Source organism: Brachyistius frenatus, unplaced genomic scaffold (assembly GCF_029030835.1).
Source record: "Brachyistius frenatus isolate BFR_SWC_R1_liver_20210118 unplaced genomic scaffold, ASM2903083v1 Contig_449, whole genome shotgun sequence".
NCBI classification, from domain to species: domain Eukaryota; kingdom Metazoa; phylum Chordata; class Actinopteri; family Embiotocidae; genus Brachyistius; species Brachyistius frenatus.
In genome coordinates this window covers 17,969-40,893 of record NW_027211048.1, presented here as the reverse complement: position 1 = coordinate 40,893, position 22,925 = coordinate 17,969, and the positions used below count along the sequence as shown (strand labels likewise).

The 22,925-nt window shown below is 42.9% G+C and overlaps 1 protein-coding gene across 1 annotated transcript in view; it reads left to right on the top strand.

Annotated features, from left to right (window-relative positions):
• Window positions 1-22,925, top strand: part of LOC138637262 (polypeptide N-acetylgalactosaminyltransferase 14-like) — a gene marked incomplete at its 3' end in the record, with an annotated part of 121,588 nt that overhangs the window by 81,195 nt on the left and 17,468 nt on the right. The window contains exons 4-9 of the mRNA XM_069725799.1: window positions 131-198; window positions 3,370-3,435; window positions 9,546-9,667; window positions 13,527-13,614; window positions 19,817-19,901; window positions 20,718-20,821. Coding sequence (XP_069581900.1) covers window positions 131-198; window positions 3,370-3,435; window positions 9,546-9,667; window positions 13,527-13,614; window positions 19,817-19,901; window positions 20,718-20,821 — 533 coding nt within the window. The remainder of the gene's footprint in view (window positions 1-130; window positions 199-3,369; window positions 3,436-9,545; window positions 9,668-13,526; window positions 13,615-19,816; window positions 19,902-20,717; window positions 20,822-22,925) is intronic.

Genomic DNA, 22,925 nt, shown 5'->3' with positions numbered 1-22,925 from the left:
TGTGTGTGTGTGTGTGTGTGTGTGTGTGTGTGTGTGTGTGTGTGTGTGTGTGTGTGTGTGTGTGTACTGCACACATTTGTTTGTCTGTGTTTTTGAGACTAATGATATTTTCTTCTGTGTTTCTCTGCAGTGTTTTAAACAGAACTCCGGTTCATCTCATCCATGACATCATTCTGGTGGACGACTTCAGTGAGGACGGTGAGCTGCAGCTGCACACACACACACACACACACACACACACACACACACACACACACACACACACACACACACACACACACACACACACACACACACACACACACACACACACACACACACACACACACACTCAGGTGTCAGAGATAACAGAGATGAGACCTTTACCAGGTCAGAGGGACGAATGTTTCTGCAGCAGCTGCGTCCTCAGTTTCAGGATAAAGTGGAGACAAAAAAAAAGCGACCCTCCGTTCTGGGTCAAAGAGGAGACCTACGAGTTGAAGGAAGACTCCTCTGCAGCTGTGTCCAGCCCGTCTCCAGGGAGACACAACGTCCAGGTGAAATACAGCAAGCAGAAGAGAACGTAGAGCAGATTAATCACAGAGACATGAGGGAGTCTCAAAACAGACAGACGTGAACTACAAACATAAAGAAACATGTAAATGTAGTTTTCATCAGAGAGGATAAAACATGAACACTAAATATTCCAGGAAGAAAACTGAAAACTTAATCTGTAACCAGTGGCTCTGAATACCTTTAAGAACTTTTCTCTGCTTTTATTAAAACCCTCCTGAGTCACCAACCTGACAGCCAGTCAGAGAAGGTGGTGCCAGAACTAGAAGGGAAAGTGTTGAAGGTGAAGTAGAGCCAGATTTAGACCCTGAAGAGAAGATGGAGGTACCAGAGAGGACGGATACACACCAGGAACCAAAGTTAGAAAACATGTAAATGAGCAACAGCAGCAGGATCAGTGTTAACAGTACTGAATAGAAACATGTCATCAAAAAATAATAATATACTGTGGAAACATGTCATCGAATAATAATCTACTGTGGAAACATGTCATCCCATAATAACATACCGTGGAAACATGTCATCCCATAATAATCTACTGTGGAAACATGACATCCCATAATAACAGAGACAGAAAATAATCCATAATAATAATCCAGGTGATTAAAGTATGAATCAGTGATCGTCTGGATTAAACTTCCACGTTAAAAAGGAGCTTTAAGATTTAAAGAGTGAATCGTTCAGTGAGTCGCAGCGTTTCTTTGAAAGGAGAAGTTGGTGTTGAATGAGCAGTGAGGCGTCTCCTTGGGTCACAGCTGAGATGGAGGTCATGACCTTCACGAAGGGTCACAGCTGACATGGAGGTCACGACCTTCACATAGAGTCACAGCTGAGACAGAGATCACGACCTTCACTAAGGGTCACAGCTGAAACAGAGGTCACGACTTTCACTAAGGGTCACAGCTGAGATGGAGGTCACAACCTTCACAAAGGGTCACAGCTGAGACGGAGGTCACGACTTTCACAAAGGGTCACAGCTGAGATGGAAGTCATGACCTTCACAAAGGGTCACAGCTGAGACGGAGGTCACGACCTTCACAAACATTCTACTTCTCAAACAAACATACGGTTACATTTCTGTAGGAAAGAGACCTTAAAAAAAAGGAATCAGCTTTATTGGCAAGTTGTTTATACGTATAAGAAATTTTGCTTCAGAACTTTCTCTAAATATACATATTAATAAACAGACATAATTAGACCTATAAAACATAACATAAATAAACACACATAATTAAACCTATAAAACATCTAACATAAATAAACGGACATAATTAGACCTATAAAACATATAACATAAATAAACGGACATAATTAGACCTATAAAACATAAATAAACAGACATAATTAGACCTATAAAACATATAACATAAATAAACAGACATAATTAAACCTATAAAACATATAAATAAACAGACATAATTAGACCTATATAACATATAAATAAACAGACATAATTAGACCTATAAAACATATAACATAAATAAACACACATAATTTAACCTATAAAACATATAACATAAATAAACAGACATAATTAAACCTATAAAACATATAAATAAACAGACATAATTAGACCTATAAAACATAACATAAATAAACAGACATAATTAGACCTATAAAACATATAACATAAATAAACACGCATAATTAAACCTATAAAACATATAACATAAATAAACAGACATAATTAAACCTATAAAACATAACATAAATAAACACGTAATTAAACCTATAAAACATGTAACATAAATAAACAGACATAATTAGGCATATAAAACATATAACATATAAATCAACAGACATAATTATACCTATAAAACATGTAACATAAATAAACAGACATAATTAGACATATAAAACATATAAATCAACAGACATAATTATACCTATAAAACATGTAACATATAAATAAACAGACATAATTAGACCTATAAAACATTACATAAATAAACAGACATAATTAAGCCTATAAAACACATAACATAAATAAAGAGACATAAATGAACATATAAAACATAACATAAATAAAGAGACATAAATGAACATATAAAACACAGCATAAATATGTCGGTTTTGTCGAAGGCCTGCAGGTTAAAACTGTTTGTTATTAACTCTGGTTTAATCAGTTAATATAATCTAATCCTAATGATTTTTTATGTCGGTACCTTCATGCTAAGTGATGTAATAGAGCGTAAGAAAACATAAATATCCTCATATGATAATAAACCTCATGAAAACACAACGGTATCTCTTAGTTTGTTAAACTGTATAAAAATAAAATGAAAAATTCTCTTCTTGCCTCCTTATTTGAAAACTTCAGTTCAAGTTTGTATTTACTGTTAAAACACACAGAACTATTGAATCCAGTTTAATATTGAGTACAATTATTATTTTAAAACACAACATGAATGAAATGTTAATTTCAGTTTCAGTTTTATTCCTTCTCATTTTGTCACTCTGCACCACAGTGTTTTTTGAACATGTTTTACAGCAGTTATATTCATAATAATATATTATTACCAATTCAGCAGACTGAACAGCAGCGACAAACATCTGACGTGTCAAACGGAAGCTTTGAATTTTCGTCCTACTGTTGAAAACTTTCCCAAAGAGAAATGATCTGGATATATTTGACACAGCGCTCCTCTGTTATAGATTAATCGTATTCTGTTCATGCTATTTCTTTCTTTCTTTCTTTCTTTCTTTCTTTCTTTCTTTCTTTCTTTCTTTCTTTCTTTCTTTCTTTCTTTCTTTCTTTCTTTCTTTCTTTCTTTCTTTCTTTCTTCCTTTCTTCCTTTCTTTCTTTCTTTCTTTCAGAAAGTGACTGTCAGCTTCTCACCAAACTGCCCAAAGTCAAATGTCTTCGCAACACCAAAAGAGAAGGTACGACATCATCGTCAGTGGAGAGTTTTAACATGTTGGTGTGTAAACATTTGATATCCATACTGCCTCTGTCCTGGATGAAGAACATACATTGTTCAACCTTCTTCTTAAACATAACATAAACACAGTGAAGTGAGTGAAGGGAGACAGATTGATTCATCTCTGAACCGCACAAATGAAATGACCTGAAGTGAATTGAAGCGACAGAAGCTGCTGCTGAAATAGAGCTCAGACCATCATAAAGAAAAATGTCACTGGATAGAAAATATCTTCCACAACCTGAAACCGAACACACCGCAAATTCAAAAGCACGAGCACCAGTTAACACTGGACCTGTTTCTTTGAAACATGAAAGATTCATAAATAACTCACCAGAACCACCAGTGACAGCCAGACAAGTCAGACACACTAAATATGGATATTGCTCTCCATTTTAATGGCTCCTACAGTCATGCGTTATGGCTTATCATTTTTCTATGTAATCCATTTGGAGCTGCCTCCATGCTCTTAAATATAGAATACAAACGAGTGCAATACACAAATTAACATGGCAGGTCCACAATGTGATGGGGTCATGAGCATTTTGGGAAGTGAAAGCATGCTGAAGGGTCAGAAAAAGGTATGAAAAGATGTGTCTAATCCCGCTGCAGATGATTTTAGATGGCTGTACATCAGCATTAGATGCTCACAGCTCACAGGAGAATTCAGTCTTCTTTAGGTGGTGTGTTGTGGACACACCACCTAAAGCTGACCTTTACGATGCCAGAAATTTGCAGATTTCTTTTTTTTTTGTGCAGCAGTTATGTCCATGGAGCAAGGAGTCATCACTTACGTGACATCAGCACCTGAGTTCCACACGTTAACATGACCGCTGGCACATGAACATGTGATGTCATCATGGACCTGAAACTGGAGCAGAGAAACATCAGATTTTGGGTCATAGTTTTGGGTCGGAATGGTGGGGAGGTACGATTGTTGATGAGGGTGAGAAACTTCATTAACAGCATGCTGTCATGTTGGAGAAGTCTCTTGCCATGGCAATAATAATAACGCTAACAAACACCAAGCAAATTTAGTTAAAAACACGCTAAATGTAAGTTAGCAAACAGCTAACACTGCTAACAACCCTGAGAGCCCTCAGAAGGTCCAACTAGAAATCGGTGTTGACAGTCTGACTGATAAAGTGATGTAACTTGGAATTCTTCCTCACTAAAACTCCAGCTTCCTGCTGCTCCGTGCACATTATTTTCTCTGCCAACAGGAAGTCTCTGAACTTTTTGATTTATTCTTGTCCGACGTGTTGATAGATTAGACTTACCTTTTCTGCTGCGGTTGTCATTTTCTAATAAGATCAACAAATAATCCAGGTACGAGGCAAGGTGCTATGTAGGACAGAAGAGTTAAAAATGTAGTGTAACTCAGACAACACTCAGAAAACACTGAAAAACCTCAGACAACACTCTCACAAGGTCTTCCTCTGGTTCCTGCTTTTCTTCAAGGTCTTCCTCTCGTTCCTCCTCTTCCTCTTTCTATTTTTATACCATCTTATAGTTCATGTTTCTTTCTAACTCGCTCTGTTGCTTGTATTTTAAAGTTTGTTCTCCTTCTCCTTCACCTCTCAATCTCTCTATGACAACAGGAACACTTGTCCTACATGCTGTCACTGAAGGATTTCATTATAGCACGCACACGCGCGCGCACACACACACACACACACACACACACACACACACACACACACACACACACACACACACACACACACACACACACACACACACACACACACACACACACACACACACACACACACACACACAGAGGCAGGGTTCATCAGTTCAGCTAGTTAATAGTTTATGGCTTCAGGCTTTCTGACTTGATTGTCTTTTTAATGGCCATAAAAACACACAAGCCTGATACTGTATACACACACACACACACACACACACACACACACACACACACACACACACACACACACACACACACACACACACACACACACACACACACACACACACACACACACACACACACACACACACACACACACACACATTTCCAGTTACACACTCCTTGACATAATGCTTTCCTTTGCCTCTTAACATTAACTGATGTAAAGGTTGTTTCAGATGAACCAAACTAAAGTCTGAAGGATGGACTTTGTAGTCTTTGTAGTCTTTGTTGTCATCAGCTCTACACATGTCCTTCCTGTATGTGACATGAGACAGAATATGTGTTTGTTTCACAGCCACAGACTGTATATAAAATACACACTGTATATAAAACACAGACTGTATATAAAAGTGTTAATAGTTTCCGGGTCTGTAAAATGAGGCTGATACAGAAGTGTCTTAAACTGGCTACAGCTCTCCTTAAAAGTATGTACGATAGCATGTAGTATGTGTACAATTGGGACAAACTACTTCATCATAAGCGATCTGTAGCACGACGTTTGAAGTAAAAAGAAAAAGGAGGCAATTTGGAATGAGTAGGCTTCCTTTTAATGCCTCTTCTTCTTCTCCTTCTTCCTTTTGTGGGCGGAGCATTAGCACCACCAACTGTCTCAGCAGCTTACTCGATGTGGTGTATCTTCCATTGTGCAAAGGATTGTGGATCAGAATAGCTCAAGTAGCATGCTGGCTTGCATACTGCAAAATACGACCAAATATAGTAGGACATCCTGGTACTTTTGGCATCCTACATTTAACATACTAAATATTGGAACATAGTAAATCTATTTCTGGCGTACTAAACAGTATGTTAGTATGGATACTGGAACATAATAAATCTGTTTCTGGCGTACTAAACAGTATGTTAGTATGGATACTGGAACGTAGTAAATCTGTTTCTGGCATACTATATAGTATGTTAGTATGGATACTGGAACACACTAAATCTGTTTCTGACATACTAAACAGTATGTTAGTATGGATACTGGAACATAGTAAATCTCTGGTGTATTAAACAGTATATTAGTATCGATACTGGAACATAGTAAATCTGTTTCTGGCGTACTAAACAGTATATTAGTATGGATACTGGAACGGAGTAAATCTGTTTCTGGCGTACTAAACAGTATGTTAGTATGGATACTGGAACGTAGTAAATCTGTTTCTGGCGTACTAAACAGTATATTAGTATGGACACTGGAAGGGTTAGTCTCTGTTATCATATCTGTGATCGGTGGAGACAGTTCAGTGTTATCCATGTTGATTAACACTCTCCTCTGGACAAAGTCAGCCCTTTAGCGCGCATGTGTGTGTGTGTGTGTGTGTGTGTGTGTGTGTGTGTGTGTGTGTGTGTGTGTGTGTGTGTGTGTGTGTGTGTGTGTGTGTGTGTGTGTCCAAGAAAATGAGTGTCCACTTCTGCCAGTTCACACTTGCAGCCCCGTGTGTGCCGACTTGTATGCGGGTCCAGTTTGTGTGTGTGTGTGTGTGTGTGTGTGTGTGTGTGTGTGTGTGTGTGTGTGTGTGTGTGTGTGTGTGTGTGTGTGTGTGTGTGTGTGTGTGTGTGTGTGTGTGTGTGTGTGTGTGTGTGTGTGTGTGTGTGTGTGTGTGTGTGTGTGTGTGTGTGTCCATCCATCCAGCAAATAAAGCCTTATTGAGGATGAAATGGGATTTTTAATTGGCTGAGCCTCGGCCCAACGGCGCCGCGTGAAACATCACAGCCCTCTCGTACAATGTCACCGACACACACACTCACAAAGGACCCACACACGCAGTATTCCACACCCAGTGAACACATTATTCGAAGGAGCACTCACAAACACACACACACACACACACACACACACACACACACACACACACACACACACACACACACACACACACACACACACACACACACACACACACACACACACACACACACACACACACACACACACACACACTACGTCTCCATGTCAGGGAGTATTGATTAGACCATTTAGTCCAAATAGAAGAGAACACTGGCCTCCATCAAGGAGACCTCTCTAACAGGCTCATTTACACACACACACACACACACACACACACACACACACACACACACACACACACACACACACACACACACACACACACACACACACACACACACACACACACACTGTCTCTTTCAAAAGCTGCAATCAGCCAACAAACGCATTCACTTTCCCTTCACTACCTTCCTCGCTCTTTTCCCTCCCTCTCCCTTAGAGATGGACACACACACACACACACACACACACACACACACACACACACACACACACACACACACACACACACACACACACACACACACACACACACACACACACACACACACACACACACGCAGAGTGTGATGCGCTTGTTAAAAGCTTGTGTCCATGTCTGACAGGGCCTCTAAGAGCCCTGCATCGATTTCCCCTCGCTGACTGACAGTGAGAAGGAGCATGTCAATAAATGGAGCGGAGCACTAATACAGACAGGTGAAGGGCTGCATCACCACCTCAGCTGAAACACTCGGTGTGTGTGTGTGTGTGTGTGTGTGTGTGTGTGTGTGTGTGTGTGTGTGTGTGTGTGTGTGTGTGTGTGTGTGTGTGTGTGTGTGTGTGTGTGTGTGTGTGTGTGTTAACTAATAGTCACAGCTGGTGGGCGTGAAACCTGAATATATATATAGTGTCTCATCCGATCTGTCGCAGCAGAAAGAAGCAGTGACGGCTCCACGTTCAATATCCGAGTGTAACATGAGTTTGTTAAAGTGTGTGTGAACAGGACAGATTAATAGTTACAGGGGAAGTTAGAAAGAATAGAGGCTCTAATGATCATTATTATAACTAACATTGTCATTATCAGCAGCTATTGTGCATCGTAGTAATAGTTTAGTATTTGTCACAGTATTTTTTTTTTTTTAATTGTGAGCAAATTGTACATTTTGTGGGGATGTTACACTGAACATACTTTGTCAATCTGTTACTAGGTTAAAAAGTTCACAGACTCTTACTGTTACCTACGAACAGAGTGCAGCGAAGAGATGCTCATGAAACATGGGGAAGATATATCATGAAAAGTATTCCATTATTATTATTGTGTTCACATATTTTAAAAGCTGCTGTGGGATTTTAATCCATGACGGCGTCGTGTGTTACCGATGATTTCCATGGTGACTGTGGTCCCAGCTGTCTGGAGATCATGAACAAGTTCCTTCGTGTAGTTCTGGGCTGATCCCTCACCTTCCTCATGATCATCAATACCCCACCAGGCCAGATCTCCATGGAGCCCCAGACCGAGGAGATCCAGACCGAGGAGATCCAGACCGAGGAGATCCAGACCAAGGACATCCAGACCGAGGAGATCCAGACCGAGGAGATCCAGACCAAGGAGATCCAGACCAAGGAGATCCATGTCATTTAGTGTTTCTTCCATTTCCCAATAATCTCACCAACAGTTGTCTCTATCTCACCGAGCTGCTGGCCGATGGTCTTGTAGTCCATTCCAGCCTCGTGCAGGTCTATGATCTGTCCCTGACGTCCTGAGATAGACTGTCAACACCGAGTTCTATCGGGACCTTCTGAGGGGAACATTCACTGTGGACCACCTGAACTGTGTCGCCATGGCAACAGGCTCCTCCAACATGACAACACAACGCTCACAAAGCATTGAAAACCGGCAACTTTCTTACCTCAACAACACAGTGCGACTAGTTTCTGTCCCCCAAACCTCTGCTGTGTCCCTCCTCCAGTTTCAGGTCCATTGTGGAGGTCTAACAACTTCAAATAGTTCCTCACCAAAGTTGCAGCTTCCTGCTGATCCGTGTACGTTACTGTGCTGCTCTCGGTTCATGTGCAGCAGGTACTTATTATTCTACTCCATTGTATCTGATAATCCGTGGAGGAGGCTGCTGCCAACCAGAGTTCATGTCGTTTTTTGTGTTCAGCTGATAAAATTAATTATAGATTTTGGTAATTAATTTCACACAGTGGTGAAATTATATTTGTGTTAAATCTCTTCTGATTAAATATGTTTAGTTTCCTCCATCAGTGACAGAATATGTTGTAACAATCCGTTGTTCATGAGGCCTGGTGGACTGAAACATGTAAACATGGAGGAGATGAACATGTTTGACACATGTCTCTCATGTTTCCGTGTGCGTGTCAGGTCTGATCCGGTCCAGAGTGAGGGGGGCGGATGCTGCGAGGGCCAGAGTCCTCACCTTCCTGGACAGTCACTGTGAGGTCAACAAGGACTGGCTGCCCCCCCTCCTTCACAGGATCCATCAGGTAGAGCTCACCTGCACTCTGATACCACCTATACGTACAACATACATACTACATGCAATATACATACAACATACATACTACATACAAAAGACATACATCCTACATGCAATTTACATACAACATACATACTACATGCAATATACATACAACATACATACAACATACAATATACATACAACATGCATACTACATACAAAATGCATACATACTACATGCAATATACATACAACATACATACTACATACAAAAGACATACATCCTACATGCAATTTACATACAACATACATACTACATGCAATATACATACAACATACATACAACATACAATATACATACAACATGCATACTACATACAAAATGCATACATACTACATGCAATATACATACAACATACATACTACATGCAATATACATACAACATACATACTACAGGCTACTACATGCAATATACATACAACATGCAATCTCCATACAACATATATACAACGTACAATACACATACATATGCTTCCCCCCTCTTGCACAAGATCCATCACGTTGCTTCTGCTCCTCCTTTCTCTTCGTCCTCCTCCCCTCCTCCTCTTCCTTCTCCCTTCCTCCTCCTCCTGGTCCTCCTCTTCTTCCTCCTCCTCCTTCCCCTCTCACCTTCCGTCCTCTCTCCTCTTTTTACTCCAACTCATTCATTCATCACTAGTTTTGCTGATATTAAAGATATTAAAGACCTTTGATCTCCATCTGCAGCAATCAATAAGTAGAGTTTGATGTGTTTGAGCTGCTGAACCAACATCATCCATATTTACCCTCACAGTCTCTCTCTGTGTGTGTGTGTGTGTGTGTGTGTGTGTGTGTGTGTGTGTGTGTGTGTGTGTGTGTGTGTGTGTGTGTGTGTGTGTGTGTGTGTGTGTGTGTGTGTGTGTGTGTGTGTGTGTGTGTGTGTGTGTTTAAGGAGTCATCAGTCACTGTTGTTCCTGTCACTTCACAATCAAATATTTAGATTTAATGTATGACTTATTGATTAGGTGAGCACACACGCACACGCACGCACGCACGCACGCACACACACACACACACACACACGCACACAGGCAGAACTGTGGATCCCCGTAAAGTTTCATTCCCTTCAAAATAGTAGTCTGTCTCTGATTTAGAGAGCTGAAGTCCTGTCCAATGTTCAGGTAATTTTCTCTTCTCCTATCTCTCATTGTGTGATATATTATTATAATATAACACACAATATAATTATATTTAAACTTATAGGTTTTCTTTCATTAAAACGTTTTCTCCTTTAGAGGCAGAGAATAGTTCAAGTATTCAAAGAAAAGAGTGTTTTTAAAGGATATAATGTTTAGGTAGAAGGACACTGAAGGAGTGTTCAAACACACTTCTGCTACTTTAACTGATGATAATCAGAAGGTTGTACCTGTGCTGCGTTCAAGTGTGGTCGTATTCTCCGTGTGCAGAGGGTTGTACCTGTGCTGCGTTCAGACGTTGTATTCTCCGTGTTCAGAGGGTTGTACCTGTGCTGCGTTCAAGTGTGGTCGTATTCTCCATGTTCAGAGGAGAGTCCGTATGAACGGCGCCCTCTGGTGGTCATCACCACCTCACAGCTCCACATCTTCTACCAGCCTCAGTGTTTGCTGAGCTCTACAGAAAGGTCAGAGGTCATGGAGGCTCATGTTTGGTTGGATGTTCATCTGATATATTGTAGTTTTAGTTTGTCTTCATAACTTAGATAATAATCTACGTCTGAGGAAAATGATTAAATCTTCTTCTCCCTCTGTGTCTTTGTGTTTCCTGTTAGCTTGGTAAACCGTGAGCCTCTGTGGCTTCCAGACGCCCTCCGTGTTGATGTTGCCAAGCAACAGTGGTTTTAACGACTTAAGCACTTGAACGCGGCGCATACGGTGCACACGACCTCCCGTGTTGTAACCACGTATAGTTTCTTCATTAATCAATGATGTGAAAGAAACATGAAATCATAAAGCAGTTTGAGTCATCTCCACCCTTTTTAACAGCAGGCGTGTTTGCACATGTTGCAGCCGTGATGTGATGAGCAGGTTTCACATGAGAATCTAAATGAGCTTCACACATGACACCATGAAAATGTTCCAAAACCACATGTCCCATGAGCAAAGCATGTGTTTCACAAGTGCAGCACGTGCACAAAATACTTCACGTGATTCCAACACGTTTTCATATTTTAGGTTTCCATGATCACATTTATGTGCACGGTAAACTCACGTGTCTTTATTTTAAGGGAGTGCTGACACGGGGGGATGCATGGAGGATGATGATGATGAAGATGAAGATTGTTTAAGCTCACTCATCAGATGTTCTCGTTTCAAATGAGGCAGGGAAAAAAAGGAATATGTTGAATTAAGAAGGTGCTGCAGAGTGATTTCAAAACAACACATCCAATTAGAAGAGTGATGTGGTGAATGCTTCACCTTGAGTGCTGCTCAGTGTCATTACCCCAACAGCTATTAAAGCACACAGCGCTCTGTAATGTGGGCCGGTCCCCTTGTACTGACCCTGCAGCTAATGGGCCGGAACCGCTGCACCTGCTCTGTGATACTGCACACGCATCCAGCATCTGAGCAAACTAATACAGGCACACTGTGTGTGTGTGTGTGTGTGTGTGTGTGTGTGTGTGTGTGTGTGTGTGTGTGTGTGTGTGTGTGTGTGTGTGTTTGTGTGTCTGCGTGTGTTTGTGTGTGTGTGTGTGTGTGTGTGTGTGTGTGTGTGTGTGTGTGTGTGTGTGTGTGTCTGTGTGTGTGTGTCTGTGTGTGCATGTGTGCGTGCGTGCGTGTTTGTGTGTGTGTGTGAGAGAGAGAGAGAGAGAGTGTGTGTGTGTGTGTGTGTGTGTGTGTGTGTGTGTGTGTGTGTGTGTGTGTGTGTGTGTGTGTATGTGCGTGTGTGTGTGTGTTTGCATGTGTCTGTGTGTGCGTGTGCGTGCGTGCGTGCGTGTGCGTGCGTGTGTGTGTGTGAGGTTGTGTACTTTTATTCTTGTAAAGATAAAATGGTGCCATGAAGGTAAAATATGAGGGACATGAAGTTCAGTGTTTTCTCTCTTTAAGGGAGTGAGGAGTCAGTTTAAGGTAACAACACATAATAACACATAATAACATACATAATAACACATGATAGCACAGATAATAACACATAATAACACATAATAACACATTATAGCACATAATAGCACATATAATAACATATAATAACATAATTACATATATAATAACACATAATAACACAATATATGATAACAGATAATACATAACATAATAACAGATAACACATAATAACACATATAATAACATATATAATAACACATATAATAACACATAATAACACATATAATAACATAATAATTTATGATAACATATAATAACACATAATAACATAATAACGCAATAGTGTAGGACAATAGTTCCACCCACTGAACGCATGAGTAGAATTATCATCTGACGATATAAAAACTCATAAAGACTATTTATGAACATGTTATCCAAACACTCATCTCCATGGAAACACTCACAGCCCCGAATCGTTCTGCTTCCTCTTCATTCGTTCTGCTGATGTGTGGAAGTTTTCTACGTTTCTCTGCTTCATGTGGATCAGAAGTGAATTAAAGAGAGCAGAGGTCACTTCACTGTTTCTGCTGTGATTGCTGCTGGATGACGAATAAACAGACGAAGCAACTGAAACGATCATTTACTGGATCTGATGGTCCGAACACGTTCTCTTTTTTATTCTTCTTTCTGACAATTTTCTTTCTCTTTATTGTTGGTTTTCCTTCAGAATGGCGTTTTATTTCCTTTCAGCCAGCATGAATGTGTGTTTTTGTGTGTGTGTCCAGGACCCAACTCGTGTGGTGAGCCCGGTCATCGACATCATCAACATGGACACGTTTGCCTACGTGGCGGCCTCGGCGGATCTCCGTGGAGGTATGGAAACGCTTTCTTCTTTATTCTAGAAATAAAAAGGCCTTCGGGCGTCCTTTGATGCCAGAGAAGAGCCAGCGGGTTTGTGATGCAGGAGGAGGTCCTTCATGATGAGTTCAGGGACCTGCTCTCTCTGTCGTTCTCAAACACTTCTGAAATATTTCTTCAATTACATTACATTTCATTTATCTGACTCTTTTTATCCAAAGCGACTTACAATAAGTTAATTTCAACCATGAGGGTTCAAAACCAGAACAACAAGATTCAAGAAAATATAATTTCTTCCAGAAAGCCAAACTACAAAGTTCTATCAGTAAGTTCTATTTTAAGATACTAAAGTTCTACTATTCAAGGTAAAGTCTGAAGAGGTGTGTTTTTAGTTTGTGGTGGAAGATGTTCAGAGTTTCTGGTGTCCTGATGTTGGTGGGGAGCTCATTCTACCATTTAGGAGTCAGGACAGCAAACAGTCGTGATTTTGTAGAGTGTTTAGCTCAGTGAGGAGCAACAAGCTGATTGGTAGAAGCAGAGCGGAGGGAGGGGCTGGGGTGTAGGGTTGGACCATGTCCTGGATGTAGAGGAGGAGGAGTTTAGACATGAGATGACCAGAACCTGGACCAGAGCCTGGACCAGAGCCTGGACCAGAACCTGGACCAGAACCTGGACCAGAACCTTCACCTCCTTCTGAGTGAGAAGAGGACATATTCTCCTGATGTTGTGCAGCATGTATCTACAGGAACGTGTTGTTGCAGTGATGTTGGCAGTAAGAGAGAGTTGACTGTCGAGTGTCTCCGAGGTTCTCAGCAGTCAGGGTCGGGATAACAGAGTTGTTGAAGGTAGTAGTCAGGTCAAGGGTGGGAGAGTCTTTCCCTGGAAGGAAGAGCAGTTCGGTCTTGTGGAAGTTGATTTTCAGGTGGTGTGAGGACATCCACTGAGAGATGTCAGTCAGACAGGCAGAGATTCATACTCCTACCTGTGTTTCAGATCGTGGAAAAGAGAGGATCAGTTGGGTGTCATCAGCATAGCTGTGGTAGGAAAAGACATGCGAGTGAACGACAGAGCCGAGAGAGTCGGTGTAGAGAAAAGAGGAGGGGACCTGGGACGGAGCCTTGAGGGACACCAGTAGTGAGAGGACAAGGTTCAGACACAGATCCTCTCCAAGTTCCCCGGTAGGTGAGGTCGTTGAGGTAGGATGAGAACAGGGAGAGAGCAGAGCCTGAGACACCGAGGTCCTGAAGGAGGAAAGAAGGATCTGGTGGTTCACTGTGTCCAATGCAGCAGAAGGTCTAGAAGGATCAGGACAGAGGACAGAGAGGCTGCTCTAGCAGTGTGAAGCTGCTCAGAGACAGAAGGAGGACCGTCTCTGTTGAGTGGTCTGTTGAAACCAGACTGGTGGTCAAGAAGGTTATTATGGTGGAGATAGGAGGAGAGTTGGTCAAAGATAGCTCACTCCAGAGTTTTAGAAAGAAAGGAAAGAAGAGAGACGGTCTGTAGTTGTTTACTTCAGACGGGTTGAGGGTTTTTTTTTTTTCAGGAGAGGGTTCACTCTCTCCTTCAGAGAGTTCAGGAAACAGACTGTTGACAGAGAAGAGTTGATGAGATGGAGAGAAAAGGAAGAAGGTCTGGAGCAATAGACTGGAGAATGTGAGATGGGATGGGGAGGGGGGATGGAGGTTACCAAGGTAACAACTTGATTGGGAGACGGGGGGGGGGGGTGAAAGAGGAAAGTGAAGGGGATGAAGATGGCACCGTGCTAGTGGCAGCCTGTTACAGCAGCTCCCCCGAGTGTGTTTTGTTTTAACAATTTTTCTTTCTTTCTTCTCTCTTCGGAGTTGTTGTTATTTTTTCTTCACGTGTGTTAAGTTAACCGCCAGACAATGGACCGTAATTTTTCCACTTTTCTGGTTGGGGGCATTGTTATTGTTTACTCGCGTGATCAGCTGATCGCGCTGAGTCGGCCCCTACTGCTGCTGCCCGGAGCGAGGCCTGAAATCCCGGACGAACTTCGGAGAAGACGTCGGGGTTGCAGAGCTGGAGCTAAGCTGAAGGCGAAGAGGAGGAAATTCAAACCATCGGTACCGACGATTTTAATGGGGAATGTGAGGTCGTTGGCCAACAAGACGGACGAGCTCGGCGCGCTGGTAAAGACCCAGCGGGAACACCGGGAGTGCAGCATCATGTGTTTCACCGAGACATGGCTGCACTCACATCTCCCGGACCACAGCGCGGCCGTACCCGGCTTCAGGACTGTTCAGGCGGACGGAGACGTTGTTCGGAGCGGCAAGAAGAAAGGTGGAGGGATTGCAGTCTATGTGAACGAGAGGTGGTGCAATCCCGACCACGTGTGTGTGAAGGAATGTTTCTGTAGCCCGGACATTGAACTGCTAGCCGTGGGGATGCGTCCGTATTATTTGCCGAGGGAGTTCTCGTCCGCCATTGTTATCGCTGTGTACGTTCCTCCATCAGCTGACGTAGAGGCAGCAGTGGACACCATCTACTCCACTGTGGCTAAACTGCAGACTCAGCATCCCGATGCATTTTTGGCAGTTACTGGAGACTTTAACCAGTCCGGATAAAGTACTGCCAACTGTTCACCAGTATGTTAACTGCCCCACCCGGAACAATAAAACTCTGGACCTACTGTATGCTAATGCCATGGATGCATACAGTACTACTGCCCTCCCCCCCTTTGGTAGATCAGACCACAACCTGGTCCTGCTGACTCCCAAGTATGTTCCTCTGGTGCAGAGGCAGCCTGTAACCACCAGGACTGTGAGGAGGTGGACACAGGAGGCTAAAGACGCCCTGCAGGACTGCTTTGAGTCCACGGACTGGGATGTGCTGTGTGGACCACATGGGGAGGACATCAACAGCAGGACGGACTGTATCACAGAATACATCAAATTCTGTGAACACACCACCGTACCATCCCGGACAGTACACTGCTTCCCCAACAAAGAGCCGTGGATCACCAGGGACCTGAAGGTGCTTCTTAATCAGAACAATCAGGGGGAACCTGGAGAGGAACAATCAGCTCAACTGTTTCTTCAACAGGTTTAGTTCACCGCCCTCATCTGTCTCCTCCATGCACCACACCTCCCAAACACCTCCACTGCCTCCCCCCCTCCCCCCTCTATCCCACCTGGTGAGCTGTATGGACACAGAGTCCTCAATTTCAAAGGGCTCTTCCACCATCAACGCCATGACCCCCTTCCCCCCCTCTCTGTGACGACTGGCCAGGTTAGGAGACAGCTGGAGAGACTCCACCAGCGCAAGACTGCAGGACCTGATGGCATCGGCCCCGGGGTCCTGAAGACCTGACGGCATCAGCCCTGGGGTCCTGAAGACCTGCGCCGTCCAGCTGGCTGAGGTCCTACAACACCTCTTCAACCTGAGCCTGAAGCAGGAGGAGGTCCCAGTGCTGTGGAAGACGTCCTGCCTGGTTCCAGTCCCCAAGAAGACAACTCCATCTGGCCTCAACGACTACCGACCAGTTGCCCTCACATCTCATGTGATGAAGGTGCTGGAGAGGCTGGTCTTGGCCCACCTCAGGCCGCTGGTGAAATCTTCACTGGACCCTCTGCAATTTGCGTACCAGCCTCATGTGGGAGTGGACGATGCCATCATCTACCTGCTGCAACGAGCTCAGTCTCACCTGGATGGAACCAGTGAATCTGTGAGAATCACTTTCTTTGATTTCTCCAGTGCATTCAACACCATCCAACCACTGCTACTGAGTGAGAAGCTGCGGGTGGTGGTGGTGGGGGTGGACGCGCCCACCGTCTCCTGGATCAATGACTATCTAACAGGCAGACCACAGTTTGTCCGTCTGGGCAGTGTGCTGTCTGATACGGTGGTCAGTGGTACTGGAGCTCCTCAGGGAACTGTTCTGTCTCCTTCCTGTTCACCTTCTACACAACTGACTTCCAGTACAACTCAGAGTCAAGACATCTGCAGAAGTTCTCTGATGACTCTGCAGTGGTCGGTGTATAAGGGATGGACAGGAGGAGGAGTCAGTGGTCAGTGTATAAGGGATAGATGGGAGGAGGAGTACAGGGCAGTCGTGGAAGACTTTGTGGAGTGGGCGGGAAGAAATCACCTGCTCCTGAACGTGGCCAAGACCAGAGAGATGGTGGTCGACTTCAGGAGGAAGACGACGGCTCCACAACCGCTGAGAGTTCTGGGAGAGGAGGTGGACATGGTGGAGGAGTACAAGTACCTGGGTGTGTCCATCGACAACAGACTGAACTGGAAGACCAACATCAACGCTGTCTACAAGAAGGTGATGGGTTGACTGTTTTTCTTGAGGAAACTTCGATCCTTCAATGTGTGCAGTGAGATGTTTGAGATGTTCTACCAGTCTGTTGTGGCCAGTGCATTGTACTTCGCTGTGGTCTGCTGGGGGAGCAGCATTGGAGCCGGAGACACCAACAGACTTAACAAACTGGTGAAGAAGGCCGGCTCCATCATCGGCTACAAACTGGACAGCCTGGAAAAGGTGGTGGAGAGGAGGATGCTGAACAAACTATTATCCATATTGGATAATCCTGACCACCCTCTCCACCTGCTGCAGGGACAGAGGAGGACGTTCTCCAAAAGACTCCTCCAGCTGCAGTCACAAGGACAGATACAGGAGATCATTCCTGATACAGGAGATCATTCCTGATACAGGAGATCATTCCAGATACAGGAGATCATTCCAGATACAGGAGATCATTCCAGATACAGGAGATCATTCCTGATACAGGAGATCATTCCAGATACAGGAGATCATTCCTGCTGACCGCAATAAGACTGTACAATAACTCACCTCTGGCAAAATCCATCACATAACAAGAACACTGTTGTCTGTGTTTCTTGGTTGTTTGTATATAATATATATAGATATATACTGTACTGTATATACTGTGCATTTTATATTTTATATTTTTTACTGCTATTTTACTGCTTTCTATTATTCTATTATTATCTTATTGCTTCCTGTATGCTGCTGTAGCGAAAAAATTTCCCCTCGGGGATTAATAAATTAAATACCTAACCTAACCTAACCTAAGATGAAGATGATGGACATGTAGTTATAGAAGATGGATTATAAAATGAGGAGCGTATGTCATCTATCTTTTAAGTAAAGTAGTTGACAAAGTGGCTTGGTGGAAGGATGGAGGGAGGAGAGGGGGGGGGGGGTCAAGGAGATTGGAGAAGATGGAGAAGATGGAGAATAACTTTTTGGGGTTGGAAAATGAGGATGGAATTCTGGTTTGGTAGAAGGAGCTTTTGGCTGCAGAGAAAGAGGAGAGGAGAGAAGAGGAGGACAGAGAGGAGGAGGACAGAGAGGAGGAGGAGGAGGGAGAGAGGAGAGAGAAGAGGGAGAGATTGATAAGTGAGCAGGTCGTCAGGGTGGTTAGATTTTCTCCATTTCCTTTCTGCTGCTCTCATAGTGTCTCTCTGGGAGCACTGAGTCAGACAACCACGGAGCTGGGGAGGACTTGAGGACATGGAGGAGGACTGGCAATGACTCTGGAGGTGCTCTGAGACTCAAGTTGGATCCTCCAGGAACACGGAAGAGATTCTCTCCATGAATTTGTTCTTCTCTTTGAAACATTAAAATGTCTTGACCATTTTTGAATATTAACTTTCTGATTTAGTTTTATTCCTTCTAATATCCACCAGATACAGAAACTGCAGACGATTCATGTTAAACTGAGACTGACTGAGCACCAGCTGTTCCTTCGTTTCTTCGGGAAACACATTAATATTAATAACACTGAGGCTTTATGGACCCTTTTAAGAAAGAAATCTGAACATTTCAGAACCCACATATTTTCCCCAAATTCACCAGTCGTTCATCATATTTAGAGATCACATGAAACTTAACGGACGCAAATCAAGTCACAACACGATTGCTCGTCTCGTCTGTCATCAGTCTCCTTGAACACCACCTGTCCCTGAACACCATCTGTCTCTGCACACCACCTGTCCCTGAACACCACCTGTCCCTGAACGCCACCTGTCCCTGAACACCACCTGTCCCTGAACGCCACCTGTCTCTGAACGCCACCTGTCCCTGAATGCCACCTGTCCCTGAACGCCACCTGTCCCTGAACACCATCTGTCTCTGAACACCACCTGTCCCTGAACACCACCTGTCCCTGAACACCACCTGTCCCTGAATGCCACCTGTCCCTGAACCACTCTCTTCTTCTCTCAGGGTTTGACTGGAGTCTCCATTTTAAGTGGGAGCAGTTGTCACCTGAACAGAGAGCTCATCGGACCGACCCGACGCTGCCAATCAAGTAATACACACACACACACGCACACACACACACACACACACACACACACACACACACACACACACGCACACACACACACACACACACACACACACACACACACACACACACACACACACATAACAGTATAATAATACACACATGTCGAGCAGGGAGTGTCCACATCCTGACTCCTACAGAAACAGACAGAGACAAGAGGAACAGAGGAAGAGAGGAAAAGGAGGAAAAGAGGAAAAGGAAGTACTAAGAAATGAGGAGATGAAGGCAGTGACTGATGTAAACTAGAAAGACAAACTGATGACACAATTAAATTCATTTCAAACGTAAAAGCTGAATCTGCTTTCTAACACGCTGTAAAACGTTCTCTTTCTAACACGCTCTAAAGATAGAAGACACACATAAATATACACCAGCCTCTTCTTCATTTATTCTCCAACTTATTTTATGCTATTTAATTTCCTCACTTTCTCTACACACACACACACACACACACACACACACACACTCACACACACACACAGAGATACACACTCACACACACTCACACATACACACACGCATATACTCACAGACACACACACTCAGACAAACAGCGTGCAGATGAACAGAGGGTATTGGATAACGCGTGTTGGCCTTCAGCGGTTCTCAGTCACATTGTTCACACTGTGATTCAGCCTGTGTTTGTGTGTTTGTGTGTGCATCTGATTGTGTGTGTGTGATTGTGTGCTTGTGATTGTGATTGTGTGCGTGTCTGTGTGTGTCACTGAAAACCGACGGGCTTACTTCTAATCTTTTTTTGCTGTGTTTCTCCGTCAGGACTCCCATCATCGCAGGAGGGCTGTTTGTGATTGACAGGTCCTGGTTCAACCACCTCGGGAAATACGACACCGCCATGGACATCTGGGGCGGGGAGAACTTCGGTGAGTCGTCCTGAGGGGAATAAATGTCTGTGGTATTTAAAAAGAAATTAACTTGTCTCGTGTCTCAAATTACTTTCATTTGAAAGGCTGTATGTAACAACAGTGGTCTGTACAGTCTGTGGGCGTGGCAGAGGGCGGGGCAGAGGGTGGAGTTATATAGAGGTTTTTTTTTTTACGTAATGTCTTTATAGAAGTCTAGGCAACTCGTTTCTGGGTTAGAGCTGTATGGACTGATCCTTCTGACACCTTCACAGTATTTATCTGCCCGACACCGACTTTATGATGAAAGAACTAACAGACATCTGAGTTCTTACAGTATTTGGCCTTTAAAGAATAAAAGCAGTCACGGTGTTGAGATAAGAGTTACATTTTTATCCCCTTTTGATTTTCTTAGTTTTATAGATTTATATATGTTGAACAAACTCTCCTCCCATTTCTCCTGTTTTATTTTTACAGTTTACCTAAATAAAGTTTATTTTTTAAATAACACATGATTACACCATTTAACATCAATGACGCAAACTGTTCTGAGAGCTGTTATTGATCTGCTGCTCCCCACTATGTTTTCATCATTATTACAGCAGCAGTGGTGCACCAGTTAAACTGGGACAGACTGACACATGAAGACAAATCTGAACAATAACAGTTCATCTAAAAAACAATCAAATTACTGACCAAAGGTTTCTGATGATTTATACTACGTATAATACTACTATATACAATACTACTTTATCCTATACTACTATATACAGTATAATACTGCCATATACTATACTACTAAATATAATACTACTTTATACTATACTATTATATATAATACTACTATATACTATTCTACTATGTACAATACTACTATATACTATACTGCTATATACTATTCTACTATATACAATACTACTATATACTATTCTACTATATACACTATACTGCTATATATAATACCACTATATACTATTCTACTATATACTCTATACTGCTATACAGCAGATTCTCAACCTACGAACACAATGCGTTCCAAACAGCTGTTCGTAAGCTGAATTGTTCGTAAGTCGTTATATATTAAATTTCAACCTATAATTGCCATTTGAGGTCATTTAAATGCCATTACTATTCATTACTATTCCCTAAGACTTACCAGAAATAATTAGAGTACATAATAACAACACATAAAAAATGATTACTGTAACTTACCTTTAGAGCGAAGTCGATGCGTATACGTAGAAGTTGGAGGAGGAGGAAGATGAGGAGGAAGAGGAAGGAGTTATTGTTGGTGAGAGGCAGAGTTGTCATCGGAGAGATCGTCGCTGGAAATTGCGGTGGAGACATCTTCAGTGGCGAGTTCATTGAAGATATCTTCGGTGGAAATTGCGGTGGAGACGTCTTCAGTGGAGATATCTTCGATTGATTCCTCTAAGACTGCTGAGGTGGACGGCATTGCTGGGGAGTCAGGTGCTGACGAAGGCATTGCAGAGGATTAGCCATCTTCTCACCGCTGTCCAACTTTTTGATAATGGCAACCTTCGTTTCCATGGTTATTGCCTGGCGTTTCTTACCACTACCACTATCATCACTTGCCTTACGCTTTTTGCCACTACCACTACCACTAGCATTTGCTTTCTTAGGCATGATAAACACGTGAGAAACGGGTGATAAATATATGAGAAACGGTAAAGTATCCAAGATGGTACGAACTAAGATGAACACAACAATGAAGTGAGTGTTGGAGCAACGAACGTAGTGTTGGAGATGAGCCGGTGCTGCTCGGCGTGGGTTGCGGCAGAAAGGGGAATCAGTCGGATGAGGCGCGCTGTACAAAATACGAACTTGCGAACGCAATACGGCATTTTACGAACATTTATGGACATCCGTCAGCGGTTGTTCGTATCTACGAATGTTCGTAACTCGAATGTTCGTAAGTTGAGAACCCTCTATATAATACTACTGTATTATACTATATACTATACTGCTACATACATAGATATATTTATGCTGTAATGTGTAGGAGTCAGTTTGCTGATTGCGGCTCTGCTGCTGTTGTCAGATCAATGGAAGAACACACACACACACACACACACTAAATCAAAATAACAAATCAGTCTGTCGG